We start from the raw sequence: 27618 nt of genomic DNA, 5'->3' as shown, positions 1-27618 counted from the left end.
CAAGATAAGGCAAATAACAAATTTAATAAAGAATAAAAATAATAACAAATGTAGAAGCATTGGGGTTTATCGGGGATGATTTCCTCTGTGTCATGTATTTTTAATGTCAGCTCCCTGGTAATGGCAGATATTCTCCTTTAAAGCAGCAGGTCACATTTAGTCCTATATTCTCGCCATATAAAATTCTGTGATCTCCGTGGCTCCTTGGCGGCTCAAACCAACAGGCTTGTTTGGCTCAGGAGAAGTGCTTATGAACCAGCCCGGGAATGCTGCAGATTCCAAGCTGTACGTCTCTTTGCCACCAGGCTTTCTGAAGAAAGTGGAGCTCCTGAATTCGTTCACCTCATTGTACATTTCCTTAATATTTCCAGGCTAAAAGAAAACAGAAATGCAAAGACTTGGGTAGAAAGAAAAGTTGTATTGCATCACTTGCAGTTGCTTGAGAGAAAGCAAATGTTTGTGGGAGGGAAGGGGAGCATCCTGAAAATATGGGATTATTTTTAAATACCCTAAAAATAGCTTTTAAAAATATATATTATTGTTTTTGAACTTTTTAATATGGTTCCACTTTATTTTTAATTGTATTTTTCTATAGCTTTGTTGTTTGCCACCCTGCGCTCCTTTGGAGGAAAGGCAAGGTAGAACTTTAATCAATAAAGGCAACAACAGTGCCTACTAGAATGCATTAATTCATCTAAACGTGTAAGTTTTTGTTTTAGTGGGGATAATAATAATAATAATAATAATAATAATAATAATAATAATAATTTATTATTTATACCCCATCCATCTGGCTGAGTTTCCCCAGCCACACTGGACAGCTCCCAATCTAGTGTTAAAAACAATACAGCATTAAAAATTAAAAACTTCCCTAAACAGGGCTGCTTTCAGAGGTCTTAAAAATAGGATAGCTGCTTATTTCCTGGACATCTGATGGGAGGGTGTTCCACAGGGCAGGCGCCACTACTGAGAAGGCCCTCTATCTGGTTCCCTGTAACTTGGCTTCTTGCAGTGAGGGAACCGCCAAAAGGCCCTCGAAGCTGTACCTCAGTGTCCGGGCAGAACGATGGAGACGGAGATGGTCCCACCCATGATGCCCTTTGATTCCCAGTTCAACCATTGAGTAAGGTTGGTTTGATTTCTTGCTTTGTTCCTATGGTAGATCTTCCCACCTTCTTCTGTGGCAGGGGGCACCGTTTTGTGGTTCGCCGCAGGTACTAAAATGATTGGATCAGCCCTGGACAAAACTCACCACTGCCTTTAGTTGAGGAGGCCCTCCTCCAGATTCCACACAGGACAGGACACGTCCATTGAAGCCAATAAAGATTACATTTCCCGTAATACCTCTGTTGGGATATATGTCAAATACTACCTCTGGAGACAAAAAACAAAACAGGGTCAGTACCGTGAGAGGGAGTAAATCATGCATTCTTATTTGGTACAGGAATTTTGTAGGAGAGGCCAAAATGGAAGGAAGGTTTTCAATAGGATCGGAAACTACTGATGATCCCCTCAAAATCAAATATGTGTCTATACACACAATCACTACAGTAGACACGTGTCCAGTTTTCATGAGTTTCTGCTACATAGTGCCAGTAGTTTGCATAGACCCACAGATAATCCCATGCCCTGTTTGTAATTTTTCCACCTCTTATGGCAGAAGTGGGGAGCTCTTTTTGGCCTGCAGTCCTCAATCCCTTCTGGGCAACATTCCAAGGGCCACATGCCACTGCTGGGCAGGGCCAGATGCAAAAGCAGGTGGAGAAACAAATATAGTTTACATGAACTCACTCTATGACCTGGGAGACCAGGGTTTGAATATCCACTCAGCTTAAGCTCACAGGGTGGCCTTGGGCCAGTCATTGAATCTCAACCTAACCCACTTCACAGGGTTGTTGTGAGGAAAAAATACAGAAGAAGAGAACTGCATATCTCATTCTCCCATTTCCTTTCTAGTTTTGCAGTGGTTCTCATGAAACCCACAGAAGTCACGGAGCACCATTTCTAGCTTTTGTTAAAGGAGATGTGGTTGAATCAGATACCTCCCTGACAATGCTCTTTTTCTAGAAAAATTGCTGCCGGAACTCACCATGAACACTGTTATGTACTGAGTTGAATAGGATCCAAAATGCAGCAGTCTGATTGGTCCTAGAACAATAGAATGCAGAATGCAGCAGTCTGATTGGTCCACAGGAGCCACCCAATCCAGCTCCAGGTGGAAGTGAATCCGCAACCGGATTGGCCTACAGGAGAATCCCAGAATTAGCCAATCACATGGGGCCCATTGTGTAAATAATGTATACAAAGGAGACATCCTGGCGGAACTTCCATTCCTCCTCACCACTATGAGCTGAATAAAGAGCATGAAATCCACTCTTGACTCCAAGTATATTTCAAACACTTCCCTTGTTTTCTTATAATGGCAATGGTGCTGGAACTAAGTTCCGGTGAGTTCTGGATGATAAGAAACCCTGTTTCCCGATTCCTGGCTACTCAGCTCCAGAATGTAAACAAGTGTTCAGTCAGTAACGGCAGGACCAGCAAGATGCAAAGGAATCATAAGAACTATTACCTGATGCGTTGGAATTTGGTGGGGATGCTATCAGATGGTCATTCTGCAGGATAAGGATCTTGTGGTTGATGTCTGTAAGTCTGCAGTGCCAGGGATACTCTAATGCTGGACGAACGCCCCCGGAAGGAACTGGGGAACACATTAGGATGGAAATATATAATGTACCCAAAAACACATCCATATGCAAGAAAAAATGGGGAGTAATCTAAAGAAGGAACAAGCAATACTTAGAAATAATCACATTTTTGCATGACATGGCAACTGCCCTGTTTGGCATCAATTGTGCAGAGTTAGAGTATTGTGCCTACAGTTGGTTAAAGAAGTTCCTAGTTTTACTTTTATATGCCTGTTATCTTTGTCCATTGAGTTTTCTTGGCAGGGATACTGGAGTGGCTTGCCAGTTCCTGCTCCAGGTGGATCACGTTTAGTCAAAACTCTCCACTATGACCTGTCCATCTTGGGTGGCCCTGCATGGCATAGCTCATAGCTCCTCTGAGTTATTCAAGCCCCTTCGCCATGTCAAGGCAGTGATCCATGAAGGAGGAAATCTATCAATTCTTAAGGAAATAGGTAAGTCCTGAGTGCTCACTGGAAGGACAGATCCTGAAGCTGAGGCTCCAATACTTTGGCCACCTCATGAGAAGAGAAGACTCCCTGGAAAAGACCCTGATGTTGGGAAAGATGGAGGGCACAAGGAGAAGGGGACGACAGAGGACGAGATGGTTGGGCAGTGTACTCGAAGCTACCAGCATGAGTTTGACCAAACTGCGGGAGGCAGTGGAAGACAGGAGTGCCTGGTGTGCTCTGGTCCATGGGGTCACAAAGAGTCGGACACGACTAAATGACTAAACAACTACAACAAAGTTTTACTTTGTTCAACCAGTGCTAAAACCACAGGTAAGTATACTGCCAAAATGAAAAATTAGATGCATCCTTCACTGACAATGCTTTAGGCTGCAATCCATGTCATTTGCCATAACATGTTATGGACATGGCTCCCAACAAGCAACCTAGGCACTGGTGGCGAGATATATTGTCATTTCTTTGCCCTTTTCCTTCAACACTGCTATAGCAGCTGTGGGTCAAAGAGCTTGTGCAGCCTTAGGGAACCTGAAAAGCCACTTGGGATGAGCAAGTGATGGACTCATCAAGAAGGAACCAAGCAACCCAGACTACCCAACAAGAAACACCAAACCCAGCAAGCAGCCACCCTGAAGGTTTGCCAAGACCTCATGCTCACATATTGTCCCTGGATGAAAACACTAAGCAGCCTTCAAAAAAGAACATTGTAGGAGCATGAGACTCCAGGTGTTTAGGGCCTTTATCAATGCTTCCTAGAGAAGCGGCTTGATGTTCATTCTATACCAGAGGTCAGCAACCTAAGGCCCGCAGGCTGGTTCTGGCCCGAATGGGTTCTGGATCCGGCCCGCAGATGGTCCAGAAATTGCTGCATGGTTCTGATTCATATCGTTTGGGCTGCACCATTTTTTCTCCGGAAATCGCTGTGGCGCTTGGCACCACAGACATGCACAGATGCGTTTTTCGGCATTGCACTGCACCAGTCTGGTCCGCAGAGTGATCCAGCCCATGCCCAGTAAGCCTTGCTGACCTCTGTTCTGCACCTAACAGCTTTAGAGCTATAGATAGGTAGCCGTGTTGGTCTGCCATAGTCAAAACAAAATAAAAAAATTCCTTCCAGTAGCACCTTAAAGACCAACTAAGTTAGTCCTAGGTATGAGCTTTCGTGTGCATGCACACTTCTTCAGATACACTGAAACAGAAGTCACCAGACCCTTCTAAATAGTGGGAAGGTGGGGAGGGGTATTACTCAGAAGGGTGGTGGGAATGGGTGATTGGCAGATAGCTGTGATGAGCCTGTTGATGACTCTTAACGACTGCAATAGGTCTTACAGGAAAAAGCAAGGGGTGAGAAGGTGAAAAATGGCTTTGTCATGTATAATGAGATAAGAATCCAATGTCTTTGTTAAGACCAGGTCTCTCCATGGTTTTAAGTTTGGTAATAAGTTGCAATTCAGCAGCTTCTCTTTCCAGTCTATTTCTGAAATTCCTTTGTAATAGAACAGCTACTTTGAGATCTTGTATAGAATGTCCTGGGAGATTGAAGTGTTCTCCTACTGGTTTCTCTGTCTTGTGATTCCTGATGTCAGATTTATGTCCGTTTATCCTTTGGCGTAAGGTTTGGCCTGTTTGTCCAATATAGAGAGCTGAAGGACACGGTTGGCATTTGATGGCATACACAATGTTAGACGATGAGCAATTAAATAGTCCCGAGATGGTATGTGTGATGTTGTTGGGGCCAGTAATGGTGTTGTCCGGATGTATGTGGCAGCAAAGTTGGCATCTGGGTTTATTGCAGGCTCTGGTGCCAGTGTCCGTGTTAAGTCTGGTAGTAGTATTATTGTGAGCTGTCCATGGTGCTGGTCTTTGACTGGCTCCCTATTTTCTCTCTAGCCTTAGCTGTTGGATTTCTGGCTTTGAGTCACCTCCCACTGCTTGTATATTTAATTCCGTTCCTCCTGATTAATGGAAAGCAATCAATCAAACTGACCCACCAACTGATATGTATTCTGCATTTCAATAGCACTAACCTGGATGGAAAACTGCACACAGTGGTTTCTGCAGAGGAGATCAGTTACCTCACTCTGTAGGTATGCTTGTCATTTCCCTTTTGGAAACAAGCTCTGATGAGGCTTGCCTCCAATTCTGTCCCTGCCCTCATCCACCATGGGATGGGATGCCTAAGATTCAGTGCAGCATCAAATGGGAGCAGAGCCTGCTAATATCTTTGAGAAGAAACCACACCAAACCTTCAAACAGTGGTGGATGGTGTCCACTGGGAATGGTGGGGTGGAATGAAGAAAGACCCACATTAGCCAGAGCCAATGGCTGGCAGAGCAAACCAATTCAGGTTTGGCCCCCATCGTCCTCCCTGCTGAGTTCTCCAGTTATTGCTGAGGCTAAGGAGAAGCTGACAGCCAGTGCTATAGTATTTTTTTGTATTATTAAAATCGAAATTTATTACCCACCCTTCACCAGCAGGTCCCAGAGTGGGTTACTACCATTTAAAAGTCAGAATCAAAAACAATTAGAGTCACAGGAATAAGTTGGGTCCTGAAAACACACATCTCAGGTGTCAAAGCACAGGATAAAGAGGTGCATCTTCAGCATTTAGCAGCCCTGTTGCTTTAGCAGTCAGCCTGGTTGCCCTAGTCCTGATAAACCTTAGCCTCTGTGCTTTAGACTGACAGGCCAGGGTTATATCCAAACATAGGACTGTATGTGGTCAACCAAATACTGTATGGAATCTGTACTCTAAGGCAGGCCCAGGCAGATGTGGAGGAGGAATGGGAACATAATCAGAAAACCATGAAAAGCTCAGTTAGAGCCATGCCCAGAGAATAAGTCCTGTTATTTCTTTTGAGATAGTGACGGATTCCTGTTCCTGGAACAGGCCTTAATGTATCCATTAACTATTTTTGGACAGAAGTTGGATTCACATGGCTAAGTTTTTAATTCTTATAAGCTGCAGCCCGTTTTTATTTATTTGCATTTTACATTGCACTGTGCTGTTTTATTATTCCTTTTTTTAAAACAATTTTTATTGTTTCATATTTCCAAATTAAACACATCAAATCAGTTAGTCCAAATTATAACAATACATATCATATCATCCAATTGTTTTCCAAATTATAATTTTTTTGTGGGGGGTACCTATGCTTCTTGATTGGCAGGAGTCCAATCCTCGAATATTTGTTCTGCTTCCATATTAAGAATGATGTTTCCAGTCTCCTCTTCTCAATACTTGTCATTACTCATTTTCCTTTCCATTTTTCTCCGATATGCTCCACAAGTGGGTTGAAAAAGACAGTCTTATTTGTATTTCTGTGTGGGCTTTGTGCTGCTCTCTTGTAAATCACTCTTCTCCAACAGTCCTTTCCACTCGAGCAAGTAATCGCCATTTATGTCGTTCCGATGAAATACAGTCTAGAAACTCGCTCTTTAGCTTTTCCGACCTGTTGCATCGTAAATTAGTCTTTTCCCAGGAGGGCTGCCCCTTCCAGTTCGCATTCTCCTCGAAAATAATATATCTTTGGCTCGCCCTCCCCAAGACCAACTCCAGCAACACAGGTCTCTTATCAAGTTTCCATTCTTACTACGTCACAAGAGAGAGCCCTTCTTCTTTCCAAATCCTTCACAGAGTAAAACCTTTAAGTTCATAATTATTCCCACACAATTCATTTTTAGTCCCGTTTGCAATTAATTTCTGTGACGGATCTTCAGAGGGAGGGTTATTAGTAATCACATAGAGCAAAAGAAATAAAAAGTCGTTTCCCCCCCCCCCTTAGTTCCGGCATTCCAATCCACATACCATATTTGTAGTGCTTTGATGTAATCTTCCATCTCAGTCTGTCTCAGTCTTCTTCCTTTCAGTGGTAAAATTGTTAGCAGATAAAAACCTCCTACCTCTCTTGAAGCATGTGCGTTATCTCCCAATTTTTTCCTTTTAAGTAACGCAACTAGTTTCGCACCTGGAAGCAGCTTCGGAGGAGTTCCGAGGCCCACCGAGGGTTGTGCACCCAGTGCCTCACCCCCTCCTTCTTCCGAACTCGGGGGTGATTTATGGCAACAGCGGGTGAAAACGGCATCTCTCTCCCCTGGAGAGATGAAGGGAGACTGATATACTCCCCATAATCAGCCTCTAATTACCTTGTGCGAGCTGGATAGATGTTAATATCCGCCATCTTCCAAGGCGCCCCCAGTGGCCCCCCTGTTTTATTATTCCTTTAGATCCACCTTCGCCAACCTGGTGCTTCTCAGATGATTTGGTCTGTAGCTCCTATCAATCCCATGCAGAGTGACTGTGCTAGCTTAGCTTGATAGAAGCTGTAACAGCTCAAAATAGATGGAGGGCACCAGGTTGAAGAAGCCTGTCTTAGTTATATTAGACTAGTTGTTGTTGTTGTTGTTGTTGTGTAAGTTGCCCTGGGAATGCTGACTGACAGAGAAATTAACTTTGCCATCTGTTTGAATCTTAGTGCTGAAATTCTGAGAGTTTGAGATTCAAAGTTTTTTCTTATTGTTCCTGTATTTCTTTTGCAAATACTGCTTGACAGTAATAACAAAACCTCTAATTGGTTTACAGGTTATATAAAATTTTTCAATGAAAACAGTTTAAACAAATAAGTCAAACTATACAAAAGGCCATTAAAATTGTAGAGCACACAGAAAAGAGATTATAAAACACATCAACCCCTAGGGGACTGGATAGGCCTGCCTAAAAAAGAATGTTGTAAGCATGTGCCCAAAAGGGCACAGTGAAGCTGCCTATATGATATCAACAGGCAGGGAATTCCAATGTGTGGGTGCTGGCTGCAGCATTAAAAGACTGATTTCTTACAAGTGTGAAATCTTTAACAATGCCAATTTCAAATTGGGGGGCAGTTCAGATCTCTGTATGTAGGTGCTGTATGCTGACAAGGTCTCATTCTTGTCAACAACTGTGCTGAAGCATTCTTCACTAATTACAGGTCTCTGATTAAGCACAGGGGAATCCCCATACAGAGAGCATTGCCTCTTAAAGCCACTTCAGAAAGAAAGAAAGACAGACTTCTCTCTATACAGTATATATATTAATGTACAGTGGTACCTCGGGTTAAGTACTTAATTCATTCCGGAGGTCCGTTCTTAACCTGAAACTGTTCTTTACCTGAAGCACCACTTTAGCTAATGGGGCCTCCCGCTGCTGTTGCGCCACCGCTGCACAATTTCTGTTCTCATCCTGAAGCAAAGTTCTTAACCTGAGGTACTATTTCTGGGATTGCGGCGTCTGTAACCTGAAGCGTATGTAACCTGAAGCGTATGTAACCCGAGGTACCACTGTAATGTAATATAATGTAATGTAATGTTGAAGCCACTTCTGATTCTTTTATTTTTCTCAATATCTAGCCTCCAATGATTTTAAGAAAGCTATCTGCAGATTTGGGAACATTGCCTTGGAAAACAAATAGAAAAGTAAAGAATTTGGTTTCTTTACATGAAAAGAAATGTGCCAGTTCGTTCTTGTGGGTGTACAAACCTTCATCTCCTCCTGCTTTCTCCATTCCTTCCTGAAGATTGGCTGACATTCAGGATATTTGTCACCTCTTCAGTAGTTACAGCTGTTGAAACAGAGAGTGATAAGCTACAGAGGACATCTTAACGCACCAGGCATGTCCAAAGTCCATTTTGGGGGCCTAATCCAGCCCACTGGTTGGTTTAATCCAGCCCCTGCAGCAGTGTTTATTTCCTGGGGTAAAATCCTTTAAAAAGCTCAACAACTTCAACCCTAAAAAAGGTTAACAACTTTGGTTGGCCCTCACAGCCCTTCACTTCATCAAATCTGGCCCTCTTTGAAAAAAGTTTGGACACCACTGTAAGCATTCTGAACAAAAGCAGTGGTGCACTGACTGTCACTTGAGCTATACTGCAGCCTCACCTTAAGCAACAAGGGGGGTGGGTCATTACTGGAAGAGTACAGAGTCAATGGCGTCATCGAGGCAGAAACCAACAAGAGAAACAATGGATATGTTATTTTCACCAAAAAGTGCACTTTTGTGGACACTTTACTCCAATATGTGCAATTTTTTCCCCACATTACTTTACTGGATAACTGCACTGCAAAATCTGGACAAGTGTAAATTTCAAAAGGTTGCTGAGTTTCAGGTTGTGCATTGTTTTGGAAAGCACAATTTTGATAGGTTCGCCTTTGAATGAAAGCTGAATCAAATTTCTGTCCCATCCTCAGTTTCCCTCACCTAGAGTAAAGAGAAAGCCTGACAGGGCCCACCCTAGCTGCAGGAGGGCCTGGCAAGACCCGCAGTGGCCATGCAAAAGCCCAGCAGGTCCTCCTTGAAAATTTGGGGGTCCTCAGCCCCTCTTAGATGGCACCCCAATATAGCATCTCTCCCAAGTTTTTAAATTTAAAGTAGCCATGGAGCTCTACAATTTTGTTCAAAGTAGTGGCTCTGGGGAAGAGAGGACTTCTCTTTTTTTACCCTTTCACTCCCCCTGCCATTTTCTGAATCAAAATTCCCCAAACACTATAACCATCAGATAAAAATATAGTACCTCCCCCATCTCTTCCACTATGGAACTAACAGCAGCTTTGTAAGGACTGGAAGAGGACACAGACAGACAGACAGACAGACAGACAGACAGACAGACGCTCGCTTTCCATTATATAAAAAGAAACTGTACAGGCTGGATTATAATAAATGCATAACCAACCATACAGCAAACGAAAAATAGAAAAATGGAAAAAAATAAAGGAGGGATACATGCAAAATCTTAACAAACAGCAAACCATACCAGGTCACAGGAGCTGTTAAACTAAACTATCACAGTTCCCTGGGATTCTTAGTCTGTCTCTTAAGTGGCTATAATGATAGGGAAATCATTCAAGGGAAGAGCTAGACCAGGCATTACCAGCAATGCATTGATGACTGCAATGGGGCCTTTGAGACCTTTCGCTGGCACCCACAAAGCCTCTGGGAGCCCCTGGCTGCTCCCTCAGTCCTGGGACGGTAAGGGTGGTTAGTTTTTTCTTCCCTTATCAATTTCTATAGTGCCGCAGGTTCCCGCATCCACTTTCAGCTGTGTGTACTTTAAAAGGCTCAGGATAATTCCCAGATCCCTGTGAAGTGTGTATGTGCACGCATTCACCTTTTGTTCGAGGGAGTGATTTGGGGGAGAAGAGAGATAAGTGACAGGCGGGGGGGGGGGACCTCCCACAGCACTCACTCAAAATTCGAAGTGTGCCCACAGGACTTAAAATATTGGTGATCCCTGAGCTATACACAGCTTTCCTGCCTCACAGGTGGTCTAGCCCTAACAGGGGAACAAAGCAGCTCAAGAAAAGAAGGCGTAGAGAGACAGTTGTGGAGATGGTACCTGCACTGATGTAGAGCAGTCTTGTGCTGTGGGAAGGAGGTTCCTTCTCTGTGCTCCTCCAATGGTCCTTACAAAACTCTTTATAGCAGCCCACAGACACTGGTGGGTGTGATTTACATATTCAAGGGTAATTTGAGTTGAGGCTTATTACTGGCAGATGTTTACAGAAGATGTCAATCTCACGACACTTTAAAGGGCCTTGTCGATGGTGGTGCCTGCCCTGTGGAAAGCCCTCCCATCAGATGTCAAGGAAATAAACAACTCCCTCAGCCAATCCGAAGCTGCGCCAGTGTAGGCACCTGCCCAGAAGCCGTGCCAGCATTGTGGAAGTCAGTCCCCTTGTGATGTGGTGTCCGCAGCGTGCAGGGGCTGCCCGAGCAGGTGGCAGGGTCCAAGGGCCAGATTTACGAGCTGAGGGGGCCACATTCAGCCCCCAGACGTAGTTTGCCGACCCCTATTCTAAGACATTCCAGGTTTGAGCTGTAAGTAATTGAATGACAGGGTCTCTGATGTGATTGCAGCTACCCTGAACCCAGATTACCTATGTCCAAATTCTTGTGAAACAGGATTTCTGTTTTGAAGGAAATCTCTAAGGCAAAAATGACCCTTCATCTCACATTAAAATATTAATTTTCTCAGCTGGACACAATGCACCATTGGGAGGGGGCAGGAGCGGTCAAGAGGGAGTAAATCCCACCAGAGCTGGGGTTGAATTGGACAGCAGGAGACTGGAATTCCTGGATCCTAAAGAGGTGCTATTTCACCCCTTTCTTTCAGTGCACATTCTTCCTCATTTTCCAACCCATGCAAATGCTGTATTTTGCATTACCTTTCATTCTACCAACCGAAATGCATCTTTCGGGCCAGTGTGGTGTAGTGGTTAAGAGTCACATAATCCAGGGAACCGGGTTCGCGTCTCCGCTCCTCCACATGCAGCTGCTGGTGACCTTGGGCCAGTCACACTTCTTTGAAGTCTCTCAGCCCCACTCACCTCACAGAGTGTTTTTTGTGGGGGAGGAAGGGAAAGGAGATTGTTAGCCGCTTTGAGACTCCTGAAGGGGAGTGAAAGGCGGGATATCAAATCCAAACTCTTCTTCTTCTTCTTTCTTGTGGTGGGTTTGCTGAGATCAGGTACAAGCCAGTCAAAGGCAAAATGTGAAAACTTTGCAAAGAGGGTTAGGCAATTCTCCTGAAGTGCAGGAGGCAAAGTCCAGGAAGACTCTACTGCTGAGTGTTTTCATTAAAAGGACTTCATCAATAAGCCTTATTTCTCACATTCAGTAGGTGGTCATTGTTTTCTCACTCCTTTTGCTGCTTTGATCATCAGTATTCACTGCCAGCACCCGGCAACCAACCTGCAAGGATCCCATGCTCCATTTAACAGATGACAACAATGTGGGAATCACTCCTTTCATGTTCAAATAAATCTATCAAGCATTCTCAAAACTGAACTTAGCACTGACCACACCTAAAGTTGTTCCTGGTAACACTAGCTCAAGTCCCACTTGGAATGCAAAGTTAAGATTACTCATAAACAACTTCCTGAATATTAAAATTCCTTTGATTACAACACCGTTCCTTTATCTCTTCAGCATCTGAGTACTACATTGCTGTGGCAGCATTAGTCAAAGCCAAGTTGAGGCTGATCTAATATGCATTCAGCTTAGTAACTTTACTAAACTCAAAATCATCTAATATGCATTCAGCTTAGTAACTTTACTAAACTCAAAATCATCTAATATGCATTCAGCTTAGTAACTTTACTAAACTCAAAATCATCTAATATGCATTTAGCTTAGTAACTTTACTAAACTCAAAATCAGTTCCTGAGCTCTGGCATATTTATTATTTAATTTTAAAACTTACTACAAAAATCACATAAAAATTAACTAAGGTAAAGGTAAAGGGACCCCTGACCATTAGGTCCAGTCGTGGCCGACTCTGGGGTTGCAGCGCTCATCTTGCTTTATTGGCCGAGGGAGCCGGCATACAGCTTCTGGATCATGTGGCCAGCATGACTAAGCTGCTTCTGGCGAAGCAGAGCAGCACACAGAAACGCGGTTTACCTTCCCGCCAGCGCGGTACCTATTTATCTACTTGCACTTTGATGTGCTTTTGAACTGCTAGGTTGGCAGGAGCAGGGACCAAGCAACGGGAGCTCACCCCGTCGCAGGGATTTGAACCGCTGACCTTCTGATTGGCAAGTCCTAGGCTCTGTGGTTTAACCCACAGCGCCACCTGTGTCCCCTTAAAAAAAAAATTTAACTATTTAACCCCTATTTACAGAATTGCATTTCATTCCTCTTTCTGTGCACTTTAGCTTCCTATCTGACTCCTAAATTTTGGGTGAAAAAATAAAGAGGCAAGTAGCAGGTTATAGGGTAAACTACAATCACTGTATTAACCACAACTTAAGTGTGTAAGGAACACTGAGACCCAAGAGCTTATCAAAACTTCATAAGGGAAATCAGACAATCTGTGGGAAACGTACCAATTCTCTCTCTGACTCCTAAGCCTGTCTTGCATGGGCGAGCCTAAACTGCAGGGAATAAACCTGGACATTACCCCCTATTTAAAGTGAGGAGAGAGGTTTTCCTGAAACACCCAACCCTCCAAGATACATATTCCAGAGTGTGTGACAAAGGTCAGTGGTCCATAACCTGCCCCACAAGGTTGCAAAGTCCTCTGTGCAAGTCTCTGGAATCACTATTCACCTGAATAGTGCTTGAGGGAGGGTTACTGGTTCGTTCTGTTTTGTGCTTTGTTCTTATGTACGGTATTTTTTGTTTTGTTTTTATCCTGTATTTTTATGCTGTGAACGACCCTGAGCTCTACAGATGAAGGGCAATGAAGGGCAGTATGCAAATTTAATTAATAGTAATAGCAATGATTATACGCACCAATTCTGTCCACTTGCTTCCCCATTTCCCCACACTTAGGTAAGGGTAAAGGTAAAGGACCCCTGACAGTTAAGTCCAGTCGCAGATGACTTTGGGGTTGTGGTGCTCATCTCCCTTTACAGGCTGAGGGAGCCAGCATTTTCTCCACAGACAGTTTTTCTGGGTCATGTGGCCAGCAGGACTAAGCCGCTTCTGGAGCAACGTAACACCGAAACCAGAGCAGCGCACGGAAACACCATTTACCTTCCCACCAGAGTGGTGCCTATTTATCTACTTGCACTTTTTTGGCGTGCTTTCGAACTGCTAGGTTGGCAGGAGCTGGGACCTAGCAACAGGAGCTCACCCCGTTGCAGGGATTCGAACTGCCGACCTTCTGATCAGGAAGCCCCAGAGGCTCCATGGTTTAGACCACAGCACCACCCACGTCCCTATTTCCCCACACTTATGTACCTGCAAAGCAACCAGAAGCCAGTCAAGCCAATCAACCTAATTATTCAGCACCCACGGCTAATTGCTCCAGGCTTGTAATACAGTATTTCCTTCCACCAGCCAGTTGCAGAAAGGAACAAAGAAGTTCTGCTCAGTTCCAACTATGATGACTAGCTAATCTCTCACTGCATACAGGGCAAGCAGGTTGGGTGCTGCTGTGTCTTGTCTTCAGGGAAGGAGGAGGAAGGAGGGGTAATAAGACTTTTTACAGCCTTTGTCCACTCCTCCTCCCTGATGACAAATGCCAGTGACATCAGAGGTAGTGGCTTCTTGCCTCTCCCTCTGCAAAAGTGCTCCCACTCAGATCACTTTTGGGACAGTGAAGTGAGGAGTGATATAACAAACATAAAATCTCTCCCTTTTCCCTTAATAATGAGTTCTCTCCCCCTATTTATTGAATAACTGTCCTAGCTGAGGAGACTCTTGAGAGTCCCATGGACTGCAAGAAGATCAAACCTATCCATTCTGAAGGAAATCATCCCTGAGTGCTCACTGGAAGGACAGATCCTGAAGCTGAGGCTCCAATCCTTTGGCTTCCTCATGAGAAGAAAAGACTCCCTGGAAAAGACCCTGGTGTTGGGAAAGATGGGGGCACAAGGTGAAGGGGATGACAGAGGACAAGATGGTTGGACAATGTTCTTGAAGCTACCAGCATGAGTCTGTCCAAACTGCAGGAGACAGTGGAAGACAGGAGTGCCTGGTGTGCTCTGGTCCATGGAGTCACGGAGAGTCGGACATGACTAAATGACTAAACAACAACAAAGCTGAGAAGATTGTTTCTATAATTCTTCGTCTCTCTTTTCAAAGCTGACCATTTAATGATTTCCATTTGATCATATATCTTTTATAATGTTGAGTCTTTCCCATGATTTTGCAAATGCTATTCATGCCACTGTAACAATGTGTAAGATTGGGATTTGTTTCTCTACGGGCACACAGTTCTTTACAAAAATCATTAAAGACACACCACTGGGTCTAGCTCTATTTTCCACTGAAATATTTCACTGATTATTCCCACTAATGTCTTCCAATATCTAGGTACCTTTTTGTACTCATTTATCCATTTGGTAACTGACAGATCCCATATTTTCCCTCTTATACAATTTTTCCCTCATTGTAAGATGCCACCGTGTACTCAACTTGAGACAATTTTCTGAGGGCTACTAAAAAAGCACAAACATCTTCTAAAGAAACCCTTCATCTGACACATTTCTTTGCACATCTCTACATAACACCTTGTTTACTAGTCATGAAACTTCTGACTGCTCCTGATGTGTTGGTTGCTGCTTTTCATAAAACGCAGCTGATCGGGCTGTAAAATCGACAGCATCAGCAATGGATGGGGGGCTGTTAATTGCTTTCCTAATCTGTCCACATAGTGCTGCAATGGACTTCATTTTGCTACACCCCAAATATATCAGATTCCAGCTTTCAGTTCCCCTTAAAAACAATAGTTCCGATCTATGCTGATTAATTATTTTATTTCAAAATAAAACAGAGTATTTGCAGACCCATCTCGCTTACTCAAACCAACAGGTTGGTTTGGCTCAGGTGAAGTGCTTATGAACCAGTCTGGGAACTCTGCAGACTGAAAAGAGCATTTCTCTCCATTGTCCTCAGTTTTGCTGTAGAAGGTGAAGCTCTTGAATTCCTCATTTTTTTCATAAAGCTGATGAATTTTTCTCTCCTAAGAAAACATGAAAACTCAGACAGATAAGTTACATGGTATTAATAGAACAGCATGGTTTCTGGATTAACAACAAATAGTCCATTTCAAAGCTTGTGTTCCATGCCAACAGTTTCTATTATCGGGTGTTTTTTTCTGTGTTCTATACTACTACATTATTTTTTAAAAAATGGGGAAATATCAGAAACCAGTAAATAAAGTTCATTCTATTCCACTGGAAATAGAAGCAAACTAATTAAAGGACAATTTGGAACTAATTACCTAACAGTGTTGACATGACATAATGAAGCAGGCAGAAACAACAAGCATAGGAACCTTTTAATTAAAAGCACAATAGCCCCAAAATTCCTGAATTATGCTTTGCCTCTCCACACTGGATAGGCTAGCGCAACAGTCACATTCTGTCACAAAAAAGACTGCCACCAATCATGTCTGGGGTAGAAATAGGAAGGATATATAGAATGCAGTGTAATCTACTGTTGTACTATCATACTTCGGGTTAAAGATGCTTCGGGTTAAATGTTTTCAGGTTGCATCCCGCAGCGACCCGGAAGTACCAAAAAGGGTTACTTCTGGGTTTCGCCACTCGTGCCTGCGCAGACGCTCAAAATGACGTCATGCGCATATGCAGAAGTGGCAAATCACGACCCTTGCAGATGTGGGTTGCGTTTTGCTCAGGTTGCAAACGGGACTCCGGAACGGATCCTGTTCGCAAGCAGAGGTACCACTATATATAAAACACTGTAATGTGCATCCATGTAAGCATTCTCTGTAAAAAGGGGGCAAATAAAAAATAGTCATTCCAAACAAAGTGTGGAGAAGTATCTCTGGGTCTCAGTATTCCTCCTCTGTAAGCAAAGACTATGAGTCATCTTGGTACAGAGTACCAGGACTGTGTTTAGCACAGAATGTACATAATCCTAATCATAGAGGACAAACAGATATGTGACATGGGGGATTCCCTTTGTATAAGGGCTGCCTGACTATTGAGAGAGGGGTTCAAAGATCTACTGACAAGGACTGCACCTTTAATCCCAACTCTATAAGTACTCTTAAAAAGATAGGAACTAGAGTTTTATTTTTCCAAAGCCCAGTCGCAGACTTTAACAAAACCATGTGAGATGCTCTTATTACCAGCAGGGTAGGTTAATAACCATGCAGAGAGTGTAGATGGGATGAATTGCAAAAAAAACCCACACAACCCATCTCTGATATAAGTGGTTCAGGTAATATCCAACCAGATATTACTTAGAAGATAGTTTCATCTTCCTAATGCTTTGAACTTACATTAGATAAGAACTAGACTGTTCAGACCAGTTGAACTATTGAAAAATGGGGAGGTAAACTGTAAACATAGATTGGAGATGAAACCAAGGATATTTGTCTATTCAGGCTAGGGTTCTCAACAGAGGTCGAGGAGTGTCATAGACTCTAGAATGCATTGGAATATACTCACTATCTTCATGACAAGATAATCTCTTAGGATTACAATCCATAGGATTGTAGAGTTGAAAGGGACCATGAGGGTCATCCAATCCAGCCCCCTGCAATGCAGGAATCTTTTGCCCATTGTGGGGCTTGAACCCACAACCCTGAAATTAAGAGTCTCATGCTCTACCAACTGAGCTCTCTCAGGACAGAGTGAATTCAACAACTGAAACTGAAACTGAACTACAACTACACCTGAAACTCACCTCTAACTTTAGCTGAGGTTGACCTTCACCAGACTTCACACAGAACAGGGTGTAGCTCTTATCTCTGAGCCCAATAAATATGGGTCGCTTTTTTCGATCTAGAGAGTGGTTTGGGAGTACAACCATTAACTCATCTGGAGAACAACAGAGAAACAGGTTAAATGGTACAAGAGAGAGTGAAAATCATCTTTCAGCAGTGCTAGAGTTTTGGATGAGAAGATACTAATTGGGAGGTGGTGGTGGCGGCGGTTGTTCTTGTTGTTACAAAAATTCATATCCCATCTTTCATCTTTCATAGAGTTCAAGGTGGTGTACATGGTCCTCACCCTCCTCATTTCATCCCTGCAATAACCCTGTGAGGCAGATTAGACTGAGAGATCGTGACTGTCCCATGGTTAACCAGTGAGCTTCATGGCTCAGTGGTGATTTTAACTTTGGTCCCCAAGGTCCTAGCCTAACATTCTAGCCACTGCACCATTTTGCTTAACTGTAAGATTTACTGGTGCTGATAGGGTCAATATACACAAATAGGAATCTTAATATATGGGGAGGAATCAGAGTGGGGTAGAAATGAAAGAAGGTAGATCAGAGCATGGTCCATTTATCAGCAATGGCAATAGTCATGTGCCCTATAAAAAGAGTGGCAAACCCAACACCTCCATTACCCAAATCCCAAATTTACAAATGATTGAGAAATGCATACAGACGAGAAGAGCTTCAGCAGCTACCTGATGTGTTGGAATTTTGTGGGGCTGCTATTAGTATGTTGTTCTGTAGGAAGAAGTAATTCTGGTTGATATCCCAAAATCTGCACAACCAGGGCGGTCTCTCCGTTTGCACACTCACTGTACTTGGGGGATGCAAAGGCCCTGGGGGGAAATATACATAGACAGATACATATTGCACAAAAACATATAAGCCAATAGATATCTGGAGGAGGAAATAACCAACTTGGTTGGCTCTGAACACCATCTTGCACCTTCTGTCAGTTGCCACATTTTTAGTTTTTGTGCTACACCTAGAAATAATGTGCATGAGATATTTCACAGGTTGAGGCCACATACCGGTGATTACTGGGACCAGAAGCAGAAGTGGAAAGAGAAATGATTGCTAATTTAACCTATGTACACTAGGCTACTTTATACACATGCTTCTCTTCATCCAGGCAGCCAAGAGCTATAATCAGAGTTCAAGGACACATTCCAGACAGGGAGATACCCCAAGAAGGTGGGATTTGAGGCCAGTGGAGGGTGTGGCCTGGGGAGTGTTCCATAGACCATATCGAGAGGGCTGCTTGGCCATATTTGACCCCTGAACCTAAGGTTCCCGTCTCTCTAATATATGACATGAGAAGATGAGTGCTTTGGTTGGTATGTCAAGATTCCCTTTTTATATCTACAGTGGTACCTCGGGTTAAGTACTTAATTAGTTCCGGAGGTCTGTACTTAACCTGAAACTGTTCTTAACCTGAAGCACCACTTTAGCCGCGCTACCGGAGCACGATTTCTGTTCTCATCCTGAAGCAAAGTTCTTAACCTGAAGCACTATTTCTGGGTTAGCAGAGTCTGTAACCTGAAGCGTATGTAACCCGAGGTACCACTGTATTTTCTTATTTTAAAGCCTTTCAAGAAACCACCTGTGCTGGATCTCAGCCTTAATATTACATTTCTCCAAAATGGTTGTGCCACCAAAGTTGTGCCTGCACAATTGCAGATATCCTCCAGATAATATAACCCTGTAGTTTCTTGATATGTTTTCTCCAAACCAGCTTCAAGCCAAATGGAAGAAAAAGAATGACCTGGCTGTATTTTAACCTGTTAACACATATACTGCCAAAGTGATGACCATATCCTATGAGGATACAATGGATATCTAAAGAAACCGGAGACTTTGACAGACTGGAAAGCAGCAACTGCATCAGCAGATGGAATTATATGATTGCCTGTTGAGTTTTTTCTTTCCTGGAGAAACCAGTTAAACAGCAAATCAGTTAAAACAGTTCAACAAGAGTACTTGGTATTCAGCCAGGTCAATCCCATTGGAACAAAGAAGGATAAACTATCGCCCAGTACTGTAGTTGCCTCGGCTGATGATTGTGCCTAGGGTGGGGAGAAGGTGGAGCCACATGGAAGCAGAGGAGGCTAACAAGTCAGAGGACAAAATCAAAGGCATGTAGAGACAATTCTGGAAGTATAAGAAATGTCAGTGCTCCCAACTATTCAGTACTGCAGACCCTAAATACAGTGGTACCTCGGGTTAAGTACTTAATTCGTTCTTAACCTGAAACTGTTCTTAACCTGAAGCACCACTTTAGCTAATGGGGCCTCCTGCTGCTGCCACGCCGCCGGAGCACGATTTCTGTTCTCATCCTGAAGCAAGTTTCTTAATCCGAGGTAATATTTCTGTGTGAGTGGAGTCTGTAACCTGAAGTGTATGTAACCCGAGGTACCACTGTAGAGCCTCTTTTCCCAGTGAGATAATGTGGCTCTCTTAAAGCAGGAATAGGGAACCTGTGTGACCCACACGGTCCCTTCCTCCCAACTCTACAATTCTACAATTTATGCAGTAAACACCTGTATCCCTCCAACGCTGCCAGGTGACAGCTTCCTTAAGCCCTGATCCTTGGCCATGCTGGCTGGCGCTGACGTGTGTCAAGAACCTAACAACATACGGAGGGATGCAATTTCTCCACCCGTGTATTCAAGGCATCACACTCTAGCCTGTCTCCAGGAGTCTTTTGACATTATCTCTGAAGACTGGTTGGTATCTTAGGGCAAGGAAGAAATGGCCCTAATTGTTTTGGTTGCTGTGGCAATCACACAGGGTCCCCGGACGTTTCACCGTCTATTGATCCCTGTGCCACCACTTTACTTCTCGCTGCCACCACCCAGGCCCTACCTGGGACAATACTGAATCCAGTCAGGGTTAAACTGGAACGTAAACTACTGTTTGTTTATTGCAGTTTAACAAGCGTGTGGTTTCATAAACAGTATCGGTCAATTACAATCATGGGGTGCCTATCCAGACCTATAACTTCTGCTACCTGCTCTCACTCACTAAACCACCTCTCAGATATTTACTTGTTTTCCCAGCCCCTAACTGTTCCTGACTCAGCTTATTTCGCTACACTAACTCAACCTACCCACAGACTCTATCCCAATTCACTCCCACTCCAACCAACCACCCAACTCCCAACGAACTCTCCTCCGCCCCTCCCAGAGCTGGTTTTATAGTGCCTCTGACTCCACCCCCTGTGTCCTGATTGGGTAACCTGTTTAACTATTTCACCTCCAGCACTCTCATATGTTAACGTCACAGTTGCCAGAGGGGGACTTGTCCTCACTTGGTTAGTGTACCTATTGTGTGGGTAATACAAATAAAGCCCCTTTAAATGTAGTTGATTGAAATGAACATTCTAGAATCCGTAGAAATCAGAACATAAATTAGGTCATATTCATTTCTTTACAACTATGTGATATATATTTAATATTACATATACACATAAGGAGCATTTATTATGATACCAAAGAGGGTGCTCTGTTTAGTTGTTAGTTGTGTTTTACAGACCATAGAAATTATCCAGAAATTTCTGTAGGTGCGATTTCTTCAAGATATTTTAACCTGTGTTGTAAACCACTCAGAGATTTGTTTAAATATAAATATTAAATTTTAAGTGCTCATTAATGGTTATATGTTTTAAATATTGATTATGAAATTTCAAACAAGAAGAAGAAATTTTTACATTGGCTAAATAGGGATATATGCAGTTTGGGTCCTTTTCTAGGGTAACAAACAGAAAAGTAAGAAATTGTTTTTCACCTGATATTGGCCCAAATGCAGTGAATAAATCTGCCATTTCCTGATCCCAAGTTTTCTTCCTCTTGGCTTCCACTTCGTACGGCTCACATTTCTGGGGTCCCACCTTATGGGGCTCATACTTCTGGGGTTCCATCTCTACAGCGTCTCCCACTTTCTCCAGTGCTTTTATAGAATTGCTTGAACTTCAGGCTCTTGGATGCTTTTTCTGCTGTCACAGCAACAATCCTGAGAGGGAGCTACTAAAAGAGATCGATATCATAGGCTATGATTCCTGATGAGCAGAGACCTGACAGCATCCAAATCTTTCCAAAGAAAGGTGGCTGTGGAGCAGGTCCATTGATTGCCCTCTGCCAGGGATGTTGTTGGACTACAACTCCCATCAGCCCCAGTCAGCATGGCTAATTGGTCTGGGATGATGGAGGTTGTAGTCTACAATATTTGGCAGATCGCAGGCACTCCATCCCAGTCTTATGGCCTATGCTACAGTCTCACCTTCGGGAAGCAAGAGTAATGGATTATTACTGGAAAAAATATAGAGTGGATGGCCTCATTGCAAGCTGCCTTTTCCTGAATCAGACTATTGTCCCATCTAGCTCAGATTTGTCTACATTGAGTGGCAGCAGCTCCCCAGAGGACCCCCAGGCTGGAGTCTCTTCCTGCCCTATCATACAGGCAGGCATGGAAAGAGGAAGCCATGTGTGGCTGGATTTTTAAACAGTGCCCATGATATATTTAAAACACATTTATACCATTGTAACAGTAATGGTTTGGCTTTCCCAAAGGAATCCTGAGAACAGTAGTTTACCCCTCACAGAGCTACAACCCCCAACACCCTCAACAAACTATAGTTCCTTTATTATTGTTATTATTATTATTATTATTATTATTATTATTATTATTATTATTAAGAGAGAGAGAGAGAGAGAGAGAGAGAGAGAGAGAGAGACCCAGTGTGGTGTAGTGGTTTAGAGCAGTAGACTCATAATCTGGTGAACCGGGTTTGCTTCCCCGCTCCTCCACATGCAGCTGCTAGGTGACCTTGGGCCAGTCACACTTCTCTGAAGTCTCTCAGCCCCACGCACCTCACAGAGTGTTTGTTGTGGGGGGAGGAAGGGAAAGGAGAATGTTAGCCGCTTCGAGACTCCTTCGGGTAGTGATAAAGCGGGATTATTAATTTTTTATTAAAAAACAAATTTTTAAAAAACAAACTATAGTTCCCAGGATTATTTGGGGAAAGGCTGTGCTTTAACTATTGCTTTCAATGTCCAATTGAATAGAGCTAATAGCAGGTTTGCCAGGCCAGGGAAGAAATTTATTACAGAAATGCACAAGGTAGCTGACAGGGGTATAATCATAATAAACCAAAACTATTTTTTTTTAATGACAAGCTATAAATCAAGTGGGAAGGACCTGTGGTCCTCCAGACACCGTTGAACTCCAACTCCCAGCAGTCCCAACCAGAATGAGGAATGGTTACTGATGACGGGAATTGTAGTCCAGCAACATCTGACTGTTAACAGTTTCCCATTTCCCATCACAAATGGAAATCTGTGCTATTCTCATTCTTAAAATTTCAGAGAAATATATTTAGCTTTGGCTCCCAATGACCATAATGACATTTAAGTACCATATTTTTCGCTCTATAAGACGCAGCAGACCACAAGACGCACCTAGTTTGGAGGAGGAAAACAAGAAAAAATAATATTCTGAATCTCAGAAGCCAGAACAGCAAGAGGGATCGCTGCGCAGTGCAAGCAGCAATCCCTCTTGCTGTTCTGGCTTCTGTGACAGCTGCGCAGCCTGCATTCGCTCCATAAGACGCACACACATTTCCCCTTACTTTTTAGGAGGGAAAAAGTGTGTCTTATAGAGCGAAAAATACGGTATTTAGAAATGGGCTAAGGGAAGGTCTATACACAGAAATATTTGCCTTACAGGTGCCTTACTGGAAGCAGAGAAGAGCCTTCCCAGCCAAAATGGCACCGTGGGGTTGTATTCAACCCCAGGGGTGGGGTCGGCACTGCAACCTGCCTGCCATTGACCAAATAGGCAGGCCAGCTGCAATCCACTTCCTGAGCCTGGGTGAAGCTGATACGAGTTCCCCGAAGCCCAGGACAAACTCTCGCCTCCAGCACAACCACTGGATCCAAGGGAGGCGTTGTTGCCATCCCACATTTACAAACAGTTTCTCAATTTTTTTCTTCTCTTCTCTCCTTTCTTTATGCTTCCACTGCTCCCTTATTTTTATTCAACGCCCCCCCCCCAATTGCACCTGAGGCTACTACCACCATCCCCTGTATGGTTCCAGCGCCCCACAGACTGTGGCTTAGCCCTTGCGGGAAACACTGATCAAGTCCAAGAAAAGAAAGTGTAGAGTGGACAGTACCTGTGCTGGTTTGAGAAGTCTGGTACCTTGAGCTGCAGATTCCCGCCCTGTGCTCTCCGCAAGGTATTGCACAGCGTTTTATAGTTAACCCCGTGACACAGGTGGGTGTGACCAGGTGCTGAAGGGTTATTTTGGGGTCAAATACGTGGCTGAGGCTGATTGTAGAGCTGCTCTTTCTAGAAGCTGGGGGCCCTGGAACACTGTAAAGAGGAACTTAAAGCAACACAAGCTTTCCTTTGATATCTGCACTTCTCTAAATTCTGCAGCGCAGTTCTCCAGGCAAGTAATGTGCCCAGAAATGTATAAATTAAAGTGTGCATGAAATATTTGTTGAAAACAGCACTACATTAGTGGGGATTGCTTTGCAAAAATGTGCCTGTTAAGCAAGAGTGCATACAAAGATTTGCATACTAGAAGAAATTCACATCGAAATGCTGCTGATGACCTTTTTTTAAAAAAGAAAAGAAAATGCAAACTGAAATGTGAAGAACTGAACTTTGGGTTGTATCTAATGCTAGTTCTGCTCAGGGCCATGGATATGAATGGGCATGATTGACTTCATTTCATTGATTTCAGTGGGTCTACTCTAAGCAGAACGTAGCTGGATACAACCTTTAAAATTGGAAAATGAGAAACCAAAAGAAGCCAACATTGACAGATTTCCCCACTGAAAGGTGGGGCTTTGGGGCCTCTCCATTGGCCATGTTGAAAGATCAGCAAGTTCCCTTTTTCCTCCTCTCTCTCAGTACGTTTTTTCCTTTTGTGCCGTGTCTCTTAGATTGTGAGCCAGAGGACAGGAACCCTCTTCTCACTGGTATTTGTAAGCCTTTCTGGGAACCTTTTCTGACGGAAGAGCAGAGAGGGGAGAAGGAGGAGGAGGAGGAGGAGGAGGAGGAGGAGGAGGAAAACAACAGCAGCAGTGACTTTTGGGGAACACCTAGTTGGATTTTGACTTTCAGATTCAAAAAGTTCTCAGGCACCTTTCAGGGCAGCCAGCCTGTTTTGTTTCCAGTCAGTGCAGCCCATAACATCATGATGAAAGTCTGCAACTTTTTAACATATATCACACACACCTTCAAGATGACAATAATGCAGTAACATTTGGGAAGCATCACAGAACAACGAATGAAGAGGAATGATATGCAGATGGACCAGTATAAATCCACCACTGGTGTTCTATTATAATGGGGCCAGTAACATGTTGCAGAATAGACCTGCAAGAAAATACCAATCTAGACAGGCCCAAAGTCTCACCTGTCACTACCTGCTTCTTTATCCTTTTTTACTGCTTTGACTTTCAACATCCATTGCTAGCAGCCTAGCAACAAAGGATTTTGATCCCCATTTGACAGAGGGCAGCAATTTGAGCATTATGCCTCTCACGTTTGCATAAGTGCATCTTGCACACTTCAAACTGAAATTAAAGTTCGCTGTCCTTCCTGGGAATGCCAGCCCAAGTCTCACATGACATGTAAAGAATGATTAATTACAAGCCACTCATTTTGATTATAATGCTAGTGTTGAAAAATAGGGCAGTGCCCACTGAAGTTCCTTTTAGCTTATGAATTGTAGGTACCGTATTTCTCTTTCTTTAAGAAGACAAATGGGAGGGAGTGGCGCTCCTCTGTCTCTTAATATCACAAAAGGGAATGAGGAATAAATTCGTTATGGATTTTCACTGCAGAAATTGCATCAGTCAGTACAGATGCTTACAGGATCTGGCGCTGCCAGATTCCTCCCTGATTTTCAGGGCAATGATGTAAAACACTTAGAATTTTGGTTCGGCGCCTCAAAGGGGTCCGCTACAGTCAGAGAAGACGGGTGACTTCCAACCAAGGAGAGAAAGAAGTAAGCGGCTTTTTAAGAGCAAAGGTCCTTTATTCGGTTTCAATTGGGTTCCCTATGCAAAGGTGACAAAAGGTATGAGGAACCCCGCACAAAGGTAAGTTCAGAATTTCATACAGTCACATTTGTGGGTGGTCTTATTCATCACAGGTTTGTCAATTTGCAAGGTACGGGTGCAGGGTACATGGGTGCAGGGTGCTAAAGGGAGGTCCGGGTGCAAGATACAAGGTGGGGTGCAAATCCTATCTACATGAGTAAGGTAATACCGAGAGATCCAGAGGTGGCAAATGATACTGAATATACTTGGAGTCGAGTGTGGATTTCATGCTCTTTATTCAGCTCATAGTGGTGAGGAGGAATGGAAGTTCCCCCAGAATGTCTGCTTTATATACAGTGGTGCCTCGCAAGACGAAAAGAATCCGTTCCGTGAGTCTCTTCGTCTAGCGATTTTTTCGTCTTGCGAAGCAAGCCCATTAGCGGCTTAGCGGATTAGCGCTTTTAGCGGCTTAGCAGCTTTTAGCGGCTTTTAGCAGCTTAGCGGCTAAGCGGATAAGCGGATAAGCGGATAAGCGGCTTAGCGGCTTAGAAAAGGGGGGGAAGGGGGGAAAGTCGGAAAAACTTGCAAGACATTTTCGTCTTGCGAAGCAAGCCCATAGGGAAATTCGTCTTGCGAAGCACCTCCAAAATGGAAAACCCTTTCGTCTAGCGGGTTTTTCGTCTTGCAAGGCATTCGTCTTGTGGGGCACCACTGTACATTATTGACACAATGGGCCCCACCTGTAGGCCAATCAGGTTGCAGATTCACTTCCACCTGGAGCTGGATTGGGTGGCTCCTGTGGACCAATCAGACTGCTGCATTCTGAATCGTATTGTTCTAGGACCAATCAGACTGCTGCCTTTTGGATCCTATTCAACTCAGTACATAACACATATGATAATCTGGTTTTTCTAGAAGAACAATAGGGATGAGAGTTTTATCTAACAGCTGAATTCGTCTCCCTGCAGGGTCAAAGGAAATGGATCTGGTCCTCTGGCACTTTACGAAAGAAGGAAGGGGAACTGAGTGGAAGTGATTGGGTTGAGGCTAAAACTAACATTTATACAGCACTTTCATGGTTACAATAAAGTGATGCAATTTGAATACATGGATTCCAGTTCTTTTTTCCCTGAAAGTAGTTACAATCATTGGGAAGTTGAACAAACACTGATAAGGCACAAGGATACAAAGGGGTTAATTTCATTTGCACATATGCCACATGTAACCATTGCAATTGTACCTGCATGCAATTATAAAAAAACCACTTGATTACAATTACAAAAGAATGCTTGGATACAATTATAAAAATAGAGATAGGGTAAATTGAGGAAACAGGGTAATGGACAGTGCAGGGAGAAAAGAAAAATGCTTTATTTGACAGAAAGGGGATTCGGAGGAGGGGAATAATGGGAGAAGCGCATTAAAAGGAGAGCAGATGAAAGGCAAATTGAGGAAAAGGTATGTATATATATATATATATATTGGTTTTGGTGTCCTCGGGTGTCTTCCCGTGTAAAAGTTGGGGTGTCTAGGCGACGTTTCGACGAGGTCTCACTCGTCATCTTCAGGCTGGTGCTTTCGGCTTCTTGTTACTGGAACAGAGCGGGATCTCAATGTTTGAGTTCCTATAAATACTGTAGAGGGGGTGTGGTGTCTAGCCTCCAATGTTCTGGGCAGAGAGGAAGTTCCCAGGCTAGTGTGCCTTTTCTTCTTTTGTTCCTTAATTACTTGGGAGATACCTTGAGTGATTTCTTGAGTGATATCCTGAGTACCACTTAGGTGGGTCATTAGGTGTGGATTAGTTGCTAAAGTCTTTGTGTCTTGACCTCTTGAACTTTGTGAAGAGTGAAAACTCAGGATATCACTCAAGAAATCACTCAAGGTATCTCCCAAGTAATTAAGGAACAAAAGAAGAAAAGGCACACTAGCCTGGGAACTTCCTCTCTGCCCAGAACATTGGAGGCTAGACACCACACCCCCTCTACAGTATTTATAGGAACTCAAACATTGAGATCCCGCTCTGTTCCAGTAACAAGAAGCCGAAAGCACCAGCCTGAAGATGACGAGTGAGACCTCGTCGAAACGTCGCCTAGACACCCCAACTTTTACACGGGAAGACACCCGAGGACACCAAAACCTGCATTCCTGTACCCGTGAAAATCTACGAAAGCAAATATATATATATATATATATATATCTTAGATTGTCTTCATTTCATTTATTTGGTCTTGGCTTTCAG

The 27618-nt window shown here is 43.5% G+C and overlaps 3 protein-coding genes across 4 annotated transcripts in view; all 3 read right to left on the bottom strand.

The window, feature by feature from the left end:
• Positions 1–27618, bottom strand: part of LOC310832095 (beta-4C adrenergic receptor-like) — a 685807-nt gene that overhangs the window by 449074 nt on the left and 209115 nt on the right. The gene's annotated exons all lie outside the window — the stretch shown is intronic.
• On the bottom strand, positions 6–10649 carry LOC310832199 (interleukin-36 receptor antagonist protein-like). Its single transcript, XM_083713859.1, has 5 exons — positions 10523–10649; positions 8670–8751; positions 2573–2701; positions 1253–1374; positions 6–372 (listed from the first exon to the last, which is right to left on the bottom strand). The coding sequence occupies exons 2-5, from the start codon at positions 8716–8718 to the stop codon at positions 163–165; spliced, it is 510 nt and encodes a 169-aa protein (XP_083569985.1). The 5' UTR covers positions 8719–8751; positions 10523–10649; the 3' UTR covers positions 6–162.
• Positions 14603–23645, bottom strand: LOC310832183 (interleukin-1 family member 10-like). 2 transcript variants are annotated; one of them, XM_083713827.1, is made up of 5 exons: positions 23498–23645; positions 21112–21347; positions 18021–18161; positions 17293–17426; positions 14603–15598 (listed from the first exon to the last, which is right to left on the bottom strand). In XM_083713827.1, exons 2-5 carry the CDS (start codon positions 21242–21244, stop codon positions 15386–15388), a joined length of 621 nt encoding a protein of 206 aa, XP_083569953.1. In that variant the 5' UTR covers positions 21245–21347; positions 23498–23645; the 3' UTR covers positions 14603–15385. The 2 variants fall into 2 exon arrangements, with proteins under 2 accessions (XP_083569953.1, XP_083569954.1); XM_083713828.1 differs by having other exon boundaries at positions 21112–21316.

The sequence above is a fragment of the Podarcis gaigeae genome, assembly GCF_964106915.1.
Source record: "Podarcis gaigeae genome assembly, chromosome: 15".
Lineage (NCBI taxonomy): Eukaryota > Metazoa > Chordata > Lepidosauria > Squamata > Lacertidae > Podarcis > Podarcis gaigeae.
The sequence above is the reverse complement of the archived record's forward strand: the minus strand, read 5'-3'. Positions and strand labels throughout refer to the sequence as shown.